The sequence below is a fragment of the Salmo trutta genome, chromosome 21 (genome assembly GCF_901001165.1).
Source record: "Salmo trutta chromosome 21, fSalTru1.1, whole genome shotgun sequence".
NCBI lineage: Eukaryota > Metazoa > Chordata > Actinopteri > Salmoniformes > Salmonidae > Salmo > Salmo trutta.
In genome coordinates, this window is record NC_042977.1 from 19,543,830 (window position 1) to 19,562,211 (window position 18,382).

The 18,382-nt window shown below is 45.8% G+C and overlaps 1 protein-coding gene across 6 annotated transcripts in view; it reads right to left on the reverse strand.

Moving 5' to 3' along the window:
- Positions 1–18,382, reverse strand: part of LOC115156868 (partitioning defective 3 homolog) — a 246,517-nt gene that overhangs the window by 111,490 nt on the left and 116,645 nt on the right. For 5 of the 6 annotated variants that reach the window (XM_029704660.1, XM_029704657.1, XM_029704656.1 and 2 more), the window contains 7 exons: positions 10,431–10,513; positions 9,258–9,341; positions 7,713–7,838; positions 5,308–5,506; positions 5,014–5,206; positions 1,027–1,166; positions 656–772 (listed from right to left, as the gene is read on the reverse strand). In XM_029704660.1, coding sequence (XP_029560520.1) covers positions 656–772; positions 1,027–1,166; positions 5,014–5,206; positions 5,308–5,506; positions 7,713–7,838; positions 9,258–9,341; positions 10,431–10,513 — 942 coding nt within the window. The remainder of the gene's footprint in view (positions 1–655; positions 773–1,026; positions 1,167–5,013; positions 5,207–5,307; positions 5,507–7,712; positions 7,839–9,257; positions 9,342–10,430; positions 10,514–18,382) is intronic. The other variant, XM_029704658.1, reaches the window with a different exon arrangement.

Here is an 18,382-nt window from a genome sequence, read left to right on the forward strand (position 1 = left end):
TCTAGTCACTCTGACAACACACCATGGCTACGTTTCAAATGGCACCCTATTCCCTTTTTAGTGCACTACTTTTGACCAGGACCTATTGTGTGGGTTCTGGATCTGATTGATATTCCACCCAACAACAAGTGCATTTCTCAGTCTGTCCCTAACCTGCCCGCTTTCTCACCCATCCATCAATCTATCCAATTTGTTCTGAGGGAGCGGAGAGCTACAGGTTCCCACCGAGAATACTTGGTTCAGGGACTGCATCCTAAATGGTGCCCTTCCCCCTACATAGTGCACTACATTTGACCAGGATCCACAGGGCTCTGATCAAAAGTAGTGCACCACGTAGGGAATAGGATGCCATTTGGGACGAACCCCGGGATAATAGAGCGTAGCGCCGTGCCAGAGTAGCACAATCAATCTGCATGCTGCACTGGCATGTTGTGTGAGGAGGAGAATGGAAAGAAAACACAATACTTACTGGGGAACTTGGGAGATTAACCGTGACAGGATATAAGACGCACACAACCACAGGTCCCAACGACATGCATATTGATGTACACACACACTTTCCTGAGAGTAGGGGACATTATGACAAACGGGGACTCAGTATCCTAGAGAGGAGGGAATGTAGAGACCGCGGTGTTAGGGGAGCAGAGAGACCTACCAGGAAGGTCTCCTCCTGTCGTAGCACCACCAGCCCCACAGCTCCTCCCATAGGCGTGGCCCTCAGCAGAGCGACCACTTCCTCCTGGGTCCGACCAACCAAGTCCACTCCATTCACCTGGAACACGTACGGCAATTAGTAACGTACAGATTCACATTCCGATTTTGACCCCTAAATCCCACAATGAGGAACACGCTGCCATTCACTTGAACTGATCCCACCAAGACACTATTATGAGTCTAAACAAGAGCCAGACGTAACACCGTATGAGAGGCTAACACAACATAAACCATTGGGAACAGAGATGTAGAAACAGGGCGACCAGACAACGAGAGCGTTTTACTGATGTATCCCCTGGTGTCAGGTCTCACCTCCAGCAGCCTGTCTCCAGCTTTGAGGCGTCCGTCCTGGATGGCAGCGCCTCGGGGCAGGATGTTCTTCACGTAGATGGGCGCCGAGCCGCCGATGGGGACGTCGCGCGAAGTGATGCTGAAACCCAGACCCTCTGGACCTAAGAGACGAAACAGGAGGATGTGTACGCGCGAGAATGCCGGTCACATGTTGACCCCCCTCATAACACAGGTACAGTCAGATCTACACAGCAGCAAGACATTCTGGCTGTGTTTGAAATCTGTCTTGCCTACTACTTACTAAAACAACATACTGTGCATTAATCATACTATATACCATTTAGAACGTACTGTTTAGTGGAAATGTATGCAGTAAGCAACAAATATCAACATACTAGGCTCACCCATACCGAGAATGTGTAATCTAATTTGCAATTGCGTTGCTTCCCGCCATCTGTTCATTTTGCGTCCCCTTCTCTTGATTATCAGCTGTTGTCAAACACGTGGGTCGGAAAGGACAATTCTCTTCCTCAATAGCATGCAGCGATTTCTAGATGTAAAGCCAAAATGGCTATGACATCCTGGCATTTAAAGCATACTAAATGTTCTAAATTTCACTTACTATAAGACATTTTCAATTCGCATACCCAAAAAGCCTATTTACAATGCAAGTATGGGTATTCAGACATGGCCTAAAGGCATTACAAAGTGGAAATGCAACATGGGAAGGATTCTGGACAGCTAGTATGAAAGGTTGAGACAAAACGCAGTGTTGACCTGCGGAATCCTCCCGGCCAGAATCAGAGTCCAGAGGTTGAGGATGGTATCTCGCTCTCCTCTCCCGCCGGCACCACAGTCCGATCATTAGGAGAATGTCTGCCAAGCCTAAGCCCTCTGTCTGACTGTCTGAGCTGTGTATGGTAATGCAAGCAAGGCAAACACAAAGAGGATTCCAGAACACTCTTGAGGATTCTGTTTCAGAGCAATCTAAATCCCCTCCATGTCAATAAGCCAATCAACTTCCCACCATAGGACGGACATGTATTATAGTTACTGGTAAATGGCATTCGCATGAATGTGTTTCATATGGTACACTGGATCTTTCAAGACACGTTAGCTCAGTCTTTCTAATATCCCAGATTGACTGTGTTAGAGTTTGGGTTTTGTGAAAAGGCCAGTGAGTTTGTTTTGTTGACATCTTAAAGGGATCCGTCGGGATTTCTGCAAAAAAAGCCCTCTATTTAATTCCCCAAAGTCAGATTAACTCGTGGATACCATTTTTATGTCTGTGTGTGCAGTTTGAAGGAAGTTGCTAACTAGCCTTAGCACAACAGCTAACTAGGTTTTAGGGTAATGACTGGAAGTCTATGGGAAAAGCTAGCTGTTACCATAGACTTCCAGTCATAGCGCTAAAACCTAGTAAGCAACTTCCTTCAAACTGCACACACAGACATAAAAATGGTATCAGACTCTGGGGAAGTAGATAAAGGTCTTCATTGCCAAAATCCTAAAGTATCCCTTTAAGATGTCAACAAACCAACTAAATCTATCCACCAAATAAGGTTCAGTCTGCTGCACTCAAAACACAACAAACAAGCCAGAGGCCGTGGATGTTATTAACAGTGCTATGTTTATGTAGGCCTCCTCTCAAAAGGAAATGAATAAAAACCTAATAGCATGATACACACCTGGATGTGGTCTGTGGAGACTATAAAAGGCACCCTATTCCCTACATAGTGCACTACTTTTGACCAGAGCCCTATGGGCCGTGGTCAAAAATAGTGCACTATAGCAAATAGGGTGCTGTTTGGGACATATACATCATACCTGGCTAGGGCAGTGAAGAGATCCCTACACAGTGCTAGTGTGCAATACATGCCTTTTGACACAGTGTACACTACGCAGACGATTGGCTGCCTAGCAACAAGCCCTCTGTCTCCCCCAGTTGCCCGTGCCGGCACACACAACTGGTCTCCTATGGCCTGCCTGCCTACCTGCCTGACTGCTTGTCTCCTATTGCAGAGGTCTGTGCTGTGCCAACTCTGTCCAGCTGTCAGTCACTACATACACTCCAGAGATGTGTTGAATTAGGAATGAATGGATCAATCTGGATCGGCAACACATTTTCTCTCTACCGTTTCAGGCAAAAGTGGGAGGCCTTTCGGCCATCTTTGTTGACATTGAAGGCTACATTGAAAGATTCTGATGTGTGTGTCTGTTCATTAAAAGAGCAATGAGAAGCGTACAGTACCAGACCCTCACAGAACTGGAGTGAGTCTGACCCATACAGTACCAGTCAAAAGTTTGGACACACCTACTCATTCCAGGGTTTCTCTTTATTTTGTTATCTACATTGTAGAATAATAGCGACGACATCAAAACTATGAAATAACACGTATGGAATCATGTAGCAATAAAGCTCCTGAGTGGCGCAGCGGTCTAAGGCACGGCATCTCAGTGCTAGAGGCGTCAATACAGACCCTGGTTCGATTCCAGGCTGTATCACAACCGGCCGTGATTTGGAGTCCCATAGGGCGCCGCACAACTGGCCCAGAGTCATCCGGGTTAGGGTTTGGCCGGGGTAGGCCATCATTGTAAATAAGAATTGGTTCTTAACTGACTTGCCTAGTTAAATAAAACATTTAGAAAAGTAAGCAAAAAAGTGTTAAACAAATCCAAATATATTTTATATCTGAGATTCTTCAATGTAGCCACCCTTTGCCTTGATGAAGCAGTTTGAGAGAATGCAAAGCTGTCACTTGGAATGCATTTCAATTAACAGGTGTGCCAAGAAACACGAGCAAAGGACATTAGACCGTTGGAAATCTGTCCTTTGGTCTGATGAGTCCAAATTTGCAATTTTTGTTTCCGAACACCATTTCTTTGTGAGACGCAGAGTAGGTGAACGGATGATCTCCGCATGTATGGTTCCCGCCATGAAGCAGGAGGTGTGATGGTGCTTTGCTGGTGACACTGTCAGTGTTTAATTTAGAATTCAAGGCACGCTTAACCAGAATGGCTACCACAGCATTCTGCAGCGATACACCATCCCATCTGGTCTGTGCTTAGGGACTATAATTTATTTTTCAACAGGACAATGACCCAAAACACACCTCCAGGTTGTGTAAAGGCTATTTGACCAAGAAGGAGAGTGATGGAGTGCTGCATCAGATGACCTGGCCTCCACAATCACCCGAACTCAACCCAATTGAGATGGTTTGGGATGTTGGACCGCAGAGTGAAGGAAAAGCAGCTAACAAGTGCTCAGCATATATGTGGGAACTCCTTCAAGACTGTTGGAAAAGCATTCCAGGTGAAACTGGTTGAGAAAATGCCAAGAGTGTGCAAAGCTGTCATCAAGGCAAAGGGTGGCACTTTGAAGAATCTCAAATATGAAATAGATTTTCATTTGTTTAAAACTTTTTTGCTTACTACATGATTCCACATGTGGTATTTCATAGTTTTGATGTCTTCACTATTATTAAAAAGTAAAAATAAAGAAAAACCCTTGAATGAGTAGGTGTGTCCAAACTTTTGACTGGTACTGTATGTATTTATTTTGAAGTGACTGTAATAATATGAATATATCTTTTGAGTCAAACAATTTGACAACATCTTCTTTGAAGTCCCAAAAAGAATAATCATTTATTCATACCACTTCATCACACAAACCTAAACACTAGTTATTTCTCTTCTGAGAGGCTGAGAAGCTAAATTCTTAGAATGAGGGAAGGAAAGAAGGCAATTTTCTCAGACCCACCATGGCTGGAAAGGATTACAGCGATGCTTTCTTTGTCGGGCTAATCACAAACCACCTCTGTGAAGAATGGATTCTGACCATTCAATATGTAGGACCAGGAGCTTTTCCTGAACACATGAACTGACCTGGAGGGAAAAAACTATGGGCCTTGGGATGGCCACAGTCAGGAAAAGCTCACGGCCCTCCTGAGGTTAAACAGATGCTGATCTTTAGGTGTGTGTGTGTGTGTATGTGTGTTGGATGCTGACCTTTCTTGAGCTGGATGTTGAGTCTCCTGCCAACCTTTTTGGTGAAGCCCGCCGTGGGGGTTGAGTTTAACACCCTGTGAGGGGAGGGGGCGTGGCCGGATGGGGGCTTGCCCATGGAGCCCCCATGGGGGTGGGGTAGAGGGGTGTAGGCGTCGCCCTGCTCCGGGTGATGGTGGGGATGGGGACCACGGGACTGTGAATTAAGATAAGACAGTATTTTATTGTCTGGTTTCACAGGAATGGGCCTTGCATTCTAAAAGCAACGACCTTGAATATAGAAAAACAGAGCGAGACCTGTGGGGTGTGGTCCAGGCCTGAGGTGGTGCTGCCTCTCTCGCTAGCTAGGGAGTCGGGGCTGAAACGTCCAGAGTAGGCCACGTTGGGGTTCCTCTCGCTGTGTGACAGCTGCTCATACTGGGCCTTCATCAGGTTGGGAACCACGTGGAACATGATGACCGGGGAACGCATGGCCTGGCGGAACATGTTCTGGGCTCTGAGGGTAGGCAGAACCAAAACAACAGTCAACAATCCTTTGGTGTTCTGGAAATCCTGTTGGACGATTCCGGGAATCATGTGAAATAAAAGCAGGTTATCCTAAATCATCCAAAACCAGGAGGTTTTGGGAAAGTTACTGGCATTTTGCAACCCTACAGTCAAAACAGGGCTGGTGGATCACGCAGACAAGTTACACACTATACACTAGTGGTGGTCCACCTGCACTGTGTATACGTGATTAAAGCCTGTTGAAAGTAACCATGTACAGCTTTAGAAAAGGTTTGCCAGGTTTTATCATGTAATCCCTCAATTGGCTACAGATGAAAGGAATGGGCTTTTCATAAAATGATTGGAGAGAAATCCTTTTAAACCCCTTCAACATGAGGTAAGGTAGGTGTGAACATCTATTGAGTGTAATGTTGCCGTAGCAGGAGTCTTGTTATCCACACCTGTCACAGTACAGTAAAGTTGACTTTGCTAGTCATCTCAGATGCGCTCCCAATGGCACCCTAGGCCAGGGGCTATAGGGCTCTGGGCAAAAGCAGTGTACTATATAGGGCATAGGGTGCTATTTGGGATGTAGACATCTCCACTCTCCAAAAAAAAAGCTGAACAGACATCATAACCCCACTCCCAATGACCTTGCAATTCCTTGCCAAGATTCCTAGCTGTATTCCCAGCCACTAATAAAATCTCCAAAGGAAATGGATATCGCCCAGTGACTTCCCAATTTCAGGCTAGATAAAGTCCCAGACAGGATGTAATCTGTTTCCCATCCCAGGTAATTTACTGGGGTTGAATTAAATATATGAAAACAGACAGTTTTACACATGCTAAATGTCAGAAAAGCTTATATGTTATATCTTTAAGGAAGGGGCTGGGAGGGCGATAGTATAGCCATAGGTTTATTGTGAGTGAGCGTGCGCGCACAGAAAGTCCATGACAGTAGTGCCTGTGCTTCTGAAAAGCACAAAACCTGGAACAGCCCGTTGTTGACGACAAACATACAGTAGACCACAGAGTAGAAAGAGAGACTTAACACTGTATTCAGAAGCTTTAGCTACAATGAATAGAATGGGCTCCCCATTCAAGTCAATGACACCATAATGGCAGGCCATTTTGAGTGTACCCACAGGCGGAAAGCAGGAAGTACTCATTCTATGGAACAGTATCTGCAGCAGAGTGGGATGGGAGGCAGCAGCAGTTAGCTAGGGAGTTAGGATCTGGTCAGACAGAGGAGCTGAGGACAGAGAGAGAGAGAGAGAGAGAGAGAGAGAGAGAGAGAGAGAGAGAGAGAGAGAGAGAGAGAGAGAGAGAGAGAGAGAGAGAGAGAGAGAGAGAGAGAGAGAGAGAGAGAGAGAGAGAGAGAGAGAGAGAGAGAGAGAGAGAGAGAGAGAGAGGAGAGAGAGAGAGAGAGAGAGAGAGAGAGAGAGAGAGAGAGAGAGAGAGAGGAGAGAGAGAGAGAGAGAGAGAGAGAGAGAGAGAGAGAGAGAGAGAGAGAGAGAGAGAGAGAGAGAGAGAGAGAGAGAGAGAGAGAGGAGAGAGAGAGAGAGAGAGAGAGAGAGAGAGAGAGAGAGAGAGAGAGAGAGAGAGAGAGAGAGAGAGAGAGAGAGAGAGAGAGAGAGAGAGGAGAGAGAGAGAGAGAGAGAGAGAGAGAGAGAGAGAGAGAGAGAGAGAGAGAGAGAGAGAGAGAGAGAGAGAGAGAGAGAGAGAGAGAGAGAGAGAGAGAGAGAGAGAGAGAGAGAGAGAGAGAGAGAGAGAGAGAGATATCGCTGAAAACCAGAAGCTATGGAAGTTAAGCAGTGGTAGTGAGGGAGACAATGGAGCTGCGAGACAAAGGAATGGATGCTGAGTAGGTAGCGCCTACTGAAGGTAGGCTTGACCTAAGAGTCAAACAGGGAGGGGTTAGTATTCACAGCAGCCGATGGAGCTGATAGATATATGGGGATATAGAAAGGATTGAAGGTATGGAGAGGACAGAGGCTGAGAGGAACGGCAGCCAGCCTCCATTTTACCAAAACCCAAACAGTAGGATCAACCTAGGAGGAGTCAAACAGGAAGGAGGTTAGCTTTGCAACAGACGGCGGTGGCAACAGAGCCGTGGAGAGGAGATGGAGGGAGAGGAGCAGGGAAGGGACTGGCGGGCGGGCAGGGGGCTCAGGACCCGGGGGTCCACCCCGGCTCGATAGATACAGGTGTCTTACTGTTCAAAATGGATGTTCCGCAGGTCTCCATTATTAATGCGCACGATGCAGTCGTTCTCCTGGAACAGACCCTGCTCCTGCGCCTTGCCTCCCCTCTCCAGGCGCTTGACCAACAGGCCTAGAGTCCTGGAAACATTCAGAAGCAGACGTTGGCGCAATGCTGCTGGGCAGCTGTGCAAGAGGCCTCAGGGTTCAAAATGAGACTCAGAGCAGGCCTGGGAAGAGATCTACTGCAGCTTTACAGCAAACGTCTAGGCTCTACATGACCAACACTTTACTGTAGCAGCATGTCCTTCCTGTCATCTGCATCCTCACTGAGGCCACTGGCTAACACTGGTTGGTGTACGGTTTTCATTTCCTTTTTAGGCATTTAGCATTTAAGGCGTCTTAACCAGAGTTAAATTAGTGAGTGCATACATTTATTTTCTTTTTTCTGGCTAAGTGGGTGTGAGATATGAGAGGGACTATTTGTGGCGTTATGTTTGTCAGTTCTAATTCTGGTGACTCAATGAAAGTGTATTTTCTTCGGTCTTCCAAAACAGTAAGTGCATGGGTCTAGTTGCTATAGCGAGGTGTGCTTGGTTTTTCTCTTACCTGAATTCCAAGTTTAGCTCCTGACTGAACTGCCAAATGCCAAACATTATCATTCTGACAGGAGAAATGGTCAGGTCGACAGTAAGACGTAGGACTTAGAGAAATGCTGCTCCGTCACATTTGAGTTCGGGAAGCCCTCCGGTTTTGACGGCTGTCAGTGCAGTAATCCGCCATAGTAAACCTCCTCCAGGCTTCCTGACTGCTAAACAATGCTGACTTCGCTGAAATATTGAATACCGAGTAGGCCAGGGTTCAGTTTAAATCAACCAAATTACCATAAACGTGCTAAAACTATTCAAACATAACTTTTTATTCACAGGTATGTAGACACACTGTGAGATGCCGTGCCTTTCCCAAAATCCCCCACTTTTCCAGAACTTCGGCTGGAAGATTCTCTGAATCTGGAGGGAATAAGCTAGCCTGGGTACCAGTCTGTTTATGCTTTCATGCCACTCCTTGCCACTTCTTGTCCTGTTTGGCAAGACACGGAGTTGACATGACAGCACAAACAGATTGGGGACCAGGAACTGTAAACCTAGCTCTGTGCTAGTGGACAAAACCAGTAAATACATGATTCCGTTACATCTTCTGAGACGTACGAAGACTGAAATGTGTATGACGCCACCTTCAGACGGGAGTCACGGAGGAACATGACAGTCACCTGCAAACACTGAACAACCATGATTGATCACTTTAAACTAGCTAATCACTTCATGATGTGTGAGCATGACGTGTATGAGGTGTAGGACCATGTGTTGTGTGTGTAGTGGGCGTGTTGTCCTGTGGCACATGAGGAGGATGCAGGGGCCATGGCAGACTAAGCGCTCGCTCTCCCTCCCTCCCTCTTTGTCTGCCCCCCCCCCCTCGTTCTCCCTCCCAGTGTCAGGCCTGCATAGCGTCAGTGAGCCTGCTGCCTGTCTGTCAGGTGCTGTAATAGTGGGAAGGCTTTACCTGCGGTCCCGGGCACTGAAAGGTACTACATGGATCCCCAAGGGCCCGCCATCATTGGAGACTTCTACCAGCTTTACAATGTCACTGTGAGACAATGATGGATGAGGAGGGGGTGAGAGGGTGAAACCATATACGGGCAAAACAACTGGAAGTAAGGAAGGGGGAAGAAACCATAACAAACAGAGCAGGCAGAAATGAATAAAAAACATGTCTGTCTGAAGCACTAGGGATGAACGTCACACCAGGGCTTCTCCCCACATCCCAGGTGACAGAAACGCATCATTCAGAACCTAGATCTAAGGAGTGTCAAGGTAGGTTTCCAGTAATACTGTGTGTACATGTCATATATATATCTATACATATATTTCTAAACCTTCAGATGGTCTTTCAGATTTCGATTTTTTTGATTTGATAGTTATATTCAGAAAATTGTATCAAAAGTGTTTTTAAACATTGTTGTTCTTGTGTTCTTTGACCTGTAAGCTATTGACTTTCCATAGCTTGGTGCCTTCAGATGCGTTTCTGTTTCCTGTAGGATAAAGGAACTATGCATACGAACAACATCACTGTACTGTTTTGAGAGGTGGAGAAACCGTCCTTATTGGGTGAAATAATATCAACGACATACTGTACCTGCACATTAGACTGGAGGCATGCAAGAGAGTTAATGACAGTCAGAAAACAAGAGTTATTAATATCGCCATGCCAATGGATGAGCACGTGGGTCAGTTTTATGGTTGATGATGGTGTTTGGTTTACTCGAGTTCCACAACCAACGTTAGCCAGGGGTTTAAAAAGATTTTCTCCGAACCTGTTGAATGAAATATTACCTGTCCCGAATCTAGAAATATTATTGACATGAATTACAACATGGAGAAGAGACGATAGCAGCAGTGGTGTTTGGTTAGGTTCAGCTCAGAGGTTTTAGGTAGCTAACTGGCACTCGTTCCCCTGCTACGTGTGAAAGCTACTTCCTTTACCTGTTAGTGTTCAACATCAGGTGATCAGAGAGGTAGTGAGGTTGAGGCAGAACCAAAAGACCTGGACATATCCCAAATTGCACGCTATTCACTATATAGTGGGCTATATTCCGTAATTCTATATAGGGAATAGGGTGCCAATTGGGACGTATAGTCCTCTATCTGTAATTGGACAACTTTCTGAGGAACTTACTCTAGGGACCTCAGAGGGGTGTGGTCCATACAGGAATCAGCTCGGCCAATCGGCTCGATCCTATTGTTCTCCTCCTCCTCATCCTGAAAAACACAAGACAACAGCCATAGAATTACATATAGAACTCCTATAGTGATTTATAGGATGTCTGTGACAGCGCTTGGACATCCCATCAAACCAAGCCTCCGGAGTCCTATTGGAACAGACGTTGAACGATGTTCCATTCCACGCCGAAATGAGCGGTACGGTTTAAATCATTCAAAAACGGTAGGAAACATGACCCAACAGACAGGTAAACCTACATAACAGTCCCTGTTAGAGCCTGTGTATTTGCTGCTATTCAAACCTGGAAAAAATGGCCAGGTAGACATGTCTGGCTCTCCTTTGAAAATGCACAAAGCCTTATTAACCCTCAGTCTGCCATCTCTCACTGTGCCCCGACTCTGGACATTGTTCCTATTGTACATCTTCTGTCTCAGTAGAGCCAGGACTCCGGAGTGACTCAGGAGACATAGAGAGCGCACGCGAGAGAGCCGACAGCGACACCAGAGAAGGCGGAGGAGCCACGGCAACAGCAGCCACGGCAACAGCTCGCCTCAGAATTAAAAATGAGGGCATGACATTTTAGATGCCGGTTGTTTTTCTTTACCCGTCATGACTTATTTGATTTTCATGACGTTCTTCATCCGTAACCGTCGGTTATACGGTTAGACCGTCATTGTTGCCATGACAGTACACTGTTTGCTGCCGAGAGGGGGGGCATACAGTGGTGGGGGCTATGCTGCCTGTCTGAACCACAGTCCTGTTGTCCTTCAGACTGAGCTCACAGCGGCTACAGAGCATGTCTCACAGAAACGTGTCCTATGCTTAACAGGAGTTATGGGTTGTTAATTGGTTTCTGAACGAGATAAACGGGTTTGAGACGCCGTGGGTTACACGTAAATGATATTGTGTAGACCGAGAAAGAGGAGCGCAGCCTTTCTCCAAAGGAAGAAACAGACGGAGGCTGATATTTATGAAAAGGTCAAGAAAAATACAATATTCACATTTTATTCCCCAAGACAACACTATGCTACTTGAAGAGGATGTGAATCACATTCACCATCACAGGTGCCTCAGGCGAGTCCCACTGCCACATTTCAATAGCAGCTTCTCTAAGGACTTCTGTTTTATTCATTGAATGACAATTCCATTTTGCTAACCTGCGCAGAGGGCCCTGGTCGAAAGAAGTGCCTATAAAATGAAATAGTGTGGCATTTGGGATGCAGACATTGTCTCTACCCCCAGGCAAGGCACGGGGACAGGGAGCGAATGTTGAGGGGAAAGTTGCAGACACTGTCTGTTCTCCATCATTAAACTATCGGCTCGGGGGAATAGGGCCCCCCAACGCACCCACCCACCCAGCATCTGGCTCAAGATGGTGGTTGGGACTTGCGAGTGATTTGAGTGACTCAAATATGTGGTCTGCACAACCTAACATCATTTGATCAAACTACAGTAGATACACATTCTGCTGGTTATTGCTGCTGGCTATTGCTGGCTCAAGTTGGTGGTTGATACTTGATAGTGATATGAGTGACTCAAATATGACAGTTTGCACTTCAGGTACCCATATACAGCATACTAAATAACCCTACAGCAACTACAAGAGACTTTCAAGACGTCACATTAGATTTAACTGTCAAAAGTCACTTAAAAACACAACATGGCACTACCCTCCTGTGCCAACAGGACGTACATTTCCTCCCAATCTAACCAAGTGGTTAGAACACTACATCTGCAAGTCAGGGCTGGGGTTTAATGGCTACTGGGAAGACAAGACAGGCTACAGGCAGGTAGGTAGCGCAGGCCGTGGCTGTGTCCCAAATGGCACTACTCCCTTTATCACAGGATAGGCCGAGTTTTCTTTCTCAGCCGAGTCATTGTTTGTTTCCTCAACTTAGTGATCTACCCCAACGACACTTGGGCCTGTGGGCTCATTCAATTTGAATAGTAAAATCAATCCAAGTCTGTCCCCCCCATCTAGCTCTCAGTGTAAATTAAGTGGCCTGTGTAGCAGAAGGGCAGACTGTACTTAATGAAGTGTGCTCCTGCTGGAAATGGACTGCTGATTGTTTACGGACACACACAGACACGCACCCACAGAGACACGGAAACACACACGAGCCTTCAAATACCTACAGGAGTCTTTAATAAATCTAATAGAGAGAGACCTGGCAAGCAGGTCCTGTGTCACTGGCTTGGTGACCCCTCTCAGGAAACCCCTCTTAAAGCTGGAATCCTTAGTCGCTACATTCATTTTTTGACTTAAAAATGTATTATATATGCCCATTCAGGAATATAACTTATAAATGCCTCACGGGCTTAGGACAACTGTCATACTTCATCAGAACCCAAAATACAAAATACTAGCTTGTTTTACAACGTTTGTAAAAAAATGTAAACAAAGACTGCGTAGCCTGGTTTAAACTATCAAGGATGGTCAGTCCCTGTATCCATAGCTATGTCTATGAATTTGAGAGTGATTGCATTTCTCCAGGCCCATCCCTCAGCTTTTTAACCACAACACAGGACGGGGTGTCCGCTTTGCTATCGTTTCAATTGAGGATTCTAGCTTTAAAGCTAGATTTGGTTCCATTTCTGGGGAAGTGAGACAGTATGTATACAGAGAGCTCCAGGTGTCCTTAGGATCATTAAGGAGCACTATATTCAATTACAACTACTAGTGAATTAAATTAAGTCTCATAGTCAAGCAGACTGCCAATACCACACACATAATTGCCACTGCTACTGTCGTAAACAGGCCTCATTTTTACTGCTAGACTGGCAATTATGAAGGCAACATACCAAGTTGTTGACTACTAGCTAGCTACATACAGCGCATTCCAAAAGTATTCAGACCCCTTGGCTTTTTCCACATTTTGTTACGTTACAGCCTTATGCTGAAATTGATTAAATGAATTGTTTTCCTCAATCTACACACAATACCCCATAATGACAAAGTGAAAACCGGTTGAGAAATGTTAGCAAATGTATACAAAGTTTTATAAAAAAATACCTTATTTACATTATTCAGAGCATTTGCTATGAAACTCAAAATTGAGCTCAGGTACATCCTGTTTCCATTCATTAACCTTGAGATGTTTCTACAACTTGGAGTCCACCTGTGGTAAATTCAATTGATTAGAAATACTTTGGAAAGGCCTACACCTGTCTATATAAGGTCCCATAGTTGATAGCGCATGTCAGAGCATAAACCAAGTCATGATGTCGAAGGAATTGTCTGTAGAGCTCAATTTTGAGTCTCATAGCAAATGCTCTGAATACTTGTAAATAAGGTATGTTTTTTATTTTTTATAAATTTGCAAAGATGTAAAAAAAAAAAAAAAAAATCTATAGTGTGTAGATGGATTAAATGTGTTTTTCCTCATCAATTTCAGAATAAGGCTGTAACGTAACAAAATGTAGAAAAAGTCAAGGGGTCTGAATACTTTCTGAATGCACTGTACACACTTTCCTGTGGGCTGGCTGAAAACACTAAAAACACTGACAGGATACGGGTGTCCTTAGCCCAGGCTGAGACAGACAGCGTAAAGCAAAGGAAACTGGCTGCCTGGTGTACTGTCTGTATATAAACAGGCAATGAGAGTGGAGGGCCAGCCCAAAGAAAAACCCCCAGCTAAGCCGTTTTCAGAGCAGCCAGCAGAGCAATAACAATACGGAGGCGCAAAATGAGATTTCCAGTCTCTACTCTCAAAAGCTCCATCTGCAATCCACTTAATTCCCGAGCAGCCATTTCCGATACCCAGACAATCACTGACAGAGCAGCAAAGGGGAGGGACGGAGCACATATCAACATGACACACAGACTATTCATCTGCATAGCAATGACTTCTGCAGTAAACAAAACCAGCCTAATCATAGAATGTGGAGATACGGCACGTTTGGGAAACGTTCAGATACTGTCCCAGAAAGTGTGAGAAAAGACGGATAATTGAAATGCTGTTTTAATGAGTGTAGATGAGAGGGGATATGTGTCAACGACCTGCAGCGAGTGAAAAGAGAGGGTGTAAGTGTTCCTTGCTGAGGTCAAGCTCTCGTTTCTACATAAACGTAGCTTAGTGGTTTCCTCCTCTGACCTCGTGGGACTACCACTTCAGAGTCCCGGTATACTATATACTCCTTCCCCGAGACCTGCTTAGCTTATTTTTACAGGAATCCTGAGTTGACATAGGCGCTGGTCCAACAAATATCGGCAGATGTGATGTTTGGTGTTTAAACACAATCAACATGATCAGTAAAACTAGTCAGCCAGGTGGAGGGGGGGGTCTGACACAGGACGTGATGGGAAGCATATGAGACGTGGCACTGCATCAGCTGGACGCACACACAGACGCACGCACAGTCACACACACACACATACACGGCAGCGGAGTGCAGTGCCAAATGAGAGTCTGAGCAGAGCGAAGGTGGAATCCTTCATATGAGCTTCTTTATCATCTCAAAGTTGGGTGGGATCACACACCTCATATACGCAGTACAAATAAATACCATATTCATATGCTTAGATGTTATGCTGTATTTTTCTAGACCTGACTGACTATGTAATATTGCATTGTTTCTACCAGTTTAGGGTGTGAATTCCAAGAAGTGATTACGGTCTCCCCATGGAGCGGCAGTGGTTACGACCCAAATGGTACCCTAGTCCGTAGGGCTCTGGTCAAAAATAGTGCACTACAATGGGAATAGGGTGCCATTTGGGACGCATAGTGTGTCTACTGTGGCTCGCTGGGGGGGTAATGAAGCTGTTGTGAGACTGTTTGCATGGAGGGAGCTGTTTCTCACTCCACTGAGCACATCAAAAACCCTAAACAGGAATTAACAGGCGTGTATGTACTAGCCAAGGTGAGGACGAATCAGAGAACAAAGGATGCATAGTTTCACACGTTGGAGAGGAGGAATTCATATATGTAAGCAGAGAATCACACACAGGAAATTCCCCCTGCATGTTGAAGAAATTCCTCTACAGATAAGCAGTGGAGCAACGAAGGTCACTTCAGCGTTAGACTTGGTTTACATGAAGCATTTACTAAAGGCAGATTGAAGTGATGTTTCAGAGTAACTGCACTGTGATGCAGGCAGGAACACTTGTCAGGTTAACTGAGCATTCCCCGTGTGAATAAGAGACCAAATAACCGTAACAACGGAAAGCTGAGAGAGAGGGGGGAGAGAGGAGATGGGGAGATTCTGTGAGAGAGAGAGAGAGAGATTATGTGTGAGAACGAAAGAGAGCAAGAAAGAAGGAGCGAAAAAGAGAGATAATTGTCACAAGACGCCCATTACCCACACAACTAGTCTTGTGGCTGAGGGAGAAACAAGTTATGCTGTATGATGGCTGCCTTTGGGCTTGCAGGGAAGAAACATGTCGGTCTTTAGACTAGTGGGAGATCAGAGAAAGTCCAGCTTTGTCGCTCAGAGAGAAGACTAGTGGCTCCACACTTCTCCTAGGTCCTTCTCATTCCGTGCTTTAGATAGCACTGCTTTGTTTGTGAAGGACGTCAAGGAATTTCACCTTTGTGGCTCCTCACTTTTCAGTGTCAGTCTGTTCTGTTTCACTGTAGCATCAAACACCAAGCCAGAGAAACCACAGTGAGGGAAGGAGAGAGGCCAAGGAGTTACCAGTAGTTGAGACAAAGGACGTGGTGAAACATGCACTAGTCTGATTGCTCAGATTAGACATTGAGATAAAACTTCCGTCAAGAGCCAATCCAACAACTCTAGCCAGTGTAGTTTTGTCTACACTGGCTTCCTGTACATGTGTATGGCTGGTGATGATACACACAGCTGTGCTTAAGGAGATATAGGTCAGGAGAGTTCAGCAAGTCCGTGTCCCAAATGGCACCTTATTCCATACATAGTCACTACTTAGAACAGGGATTATAAAGACAGAACCAGCCACGTCGCAGACACCGTCGTCTTGCTAGCGGACAAATTAACACCTTCTTCACCCAGAGGATAACACAGTGCCGCCGACACGGGCTGCTCCCTAGGACTGTGAGCTCTCGTTCTCCGTGGCCGACGTGAGTAAGGCATATAAGCGTGTTAACCCTCACAAGACTGCCGGGCCAGACGGCATCCCTAGCCGCGTCCTCAGAGCATGTGCAGACCAGCTGGCTGGAGTGTTTACGGAAATATTCAATCTCTCCCTATCCCAGTTTGCTGACCCCACTTACTTCAAGATGTCCACCATTGTTCCTGTACCCAAAAAAGCAACTAAATGACTATCGCCCTGTAACATTCACTTCTGTCATCATGAAGTGCTTTGAGAGATTAGTTAAGGATCATAATATCACCTCCACCTTACCTGACACCCTGGACCCACAGCAATTTGCATACCGCCCCAAAAGATCCACGGATGATGCAATCGCCATCGCAATGCACACTGCCCAATCTCATCCGGACAAGAGGAATACCTATGAAAGAATGCTGTTTGTTGACTATAGCTCAGCCTTCAACACCATAGTACCTTCCCAAGCTCATCATTAAGCTCAGGGAACTGGGTATGAACCCCGCCCTGTGCAACTGGGTCCTGGACGCCCCCAGTTGGTGAAGGTAGGAAACAACATCTCCACTACGCTGATCCTCAACACAGGGGCCCCACAAGGATGCGTGCTTAGCCCCCTCCTGTACTCACTGTTTACCCATGACTGTGTGGCCACGCACGCCTCCAACTCAATCAATCATCAAGTTTGCAGACGACAACAGTTGTAGGCCTGATTACCAACAATGACGAGGGAGGAGGTGAGGGCCCTGGCGGAGTGATGCCAGGAATATAACCTCTCCCTCTACGTCAACAAAACGAAGGAGCCGTTTGTGGACTTCAGGAGACAACAGAGGGAGCATGCCACCCATCCACATCGACAAGGCTGCAGTGGAGAAGGCGAAAAACTTCAAGTTCCTTGGCGTACACATCACTGACAATCTGAATTGGTCCACCATACACATAGTGTGGTGAGAAGGTGCAACAGCGCCTCCTCAACCTCAGGAGGCAGAAGAAATCCAGATTGGCACCTAAGACCCTCACTAACTTTTACAGATGCACCATTGAGAGCATTCTGACGGGCTGTATCAACCGCCTGGTATGGCAACTGCACCGTCCGCAACCGCAGGGCTCTCCAGAGGGTGACACGGTCAGCCCAACGCATCAACAGGAGCACACTATATGCCCTTCAGGACATTTATAGCACCTGGTGTCACAGGAAGGTCAAGGAGATCATCAAGCACCCTGCTATCACCCAGAAGGCGAGGTCAGTAGAGGTGCATCAAAGCTGGGACCGAGAGACTGAAAAACAGCTTCTATCTCAAGCCCATTAGACTGTTAAATAGCAGGCACTAGCCGGCCTCCACCCAGCTTTGAACTTAGTCACTGTCACTAGCCGGCTACCACCCGGTTACTCAACCCTACACCTTAGAGCCTGCTGCCCTATGTACATAGACATGGAACACTGGTCACTTTAATAATGGAACACCGGTTACTTTAATAATGGAACACCGGTTACTTTAATAATGTTTACATACTGTTTTACCCATTTCATATGTACTGTATATACTGTATTCTAGTCAATGCCATCCTATTCAACTCTTGCTGTATATATACTATTCTGTCCTACGTATTCTAGATATATTACATATTCTATCCACATACTGTCCATAATGTGTATACATGCCATCCCACACACACACCCACAAAACATAATGAACAAAAAGATAATCCATTCACTTGACAGGTGTGGCATATCAAGACCGATTAATTAGGCCGATTTCACGGTTTCATAACAAATCGGTAATCGGCATTGAAAATGCAAATCATTTTACAACATTTTTTACATGCTTTTTTCTGGATTTGTTTGTTGTTATTCTGTCTCTCACTGTTCAAATAAACCTACCATTAA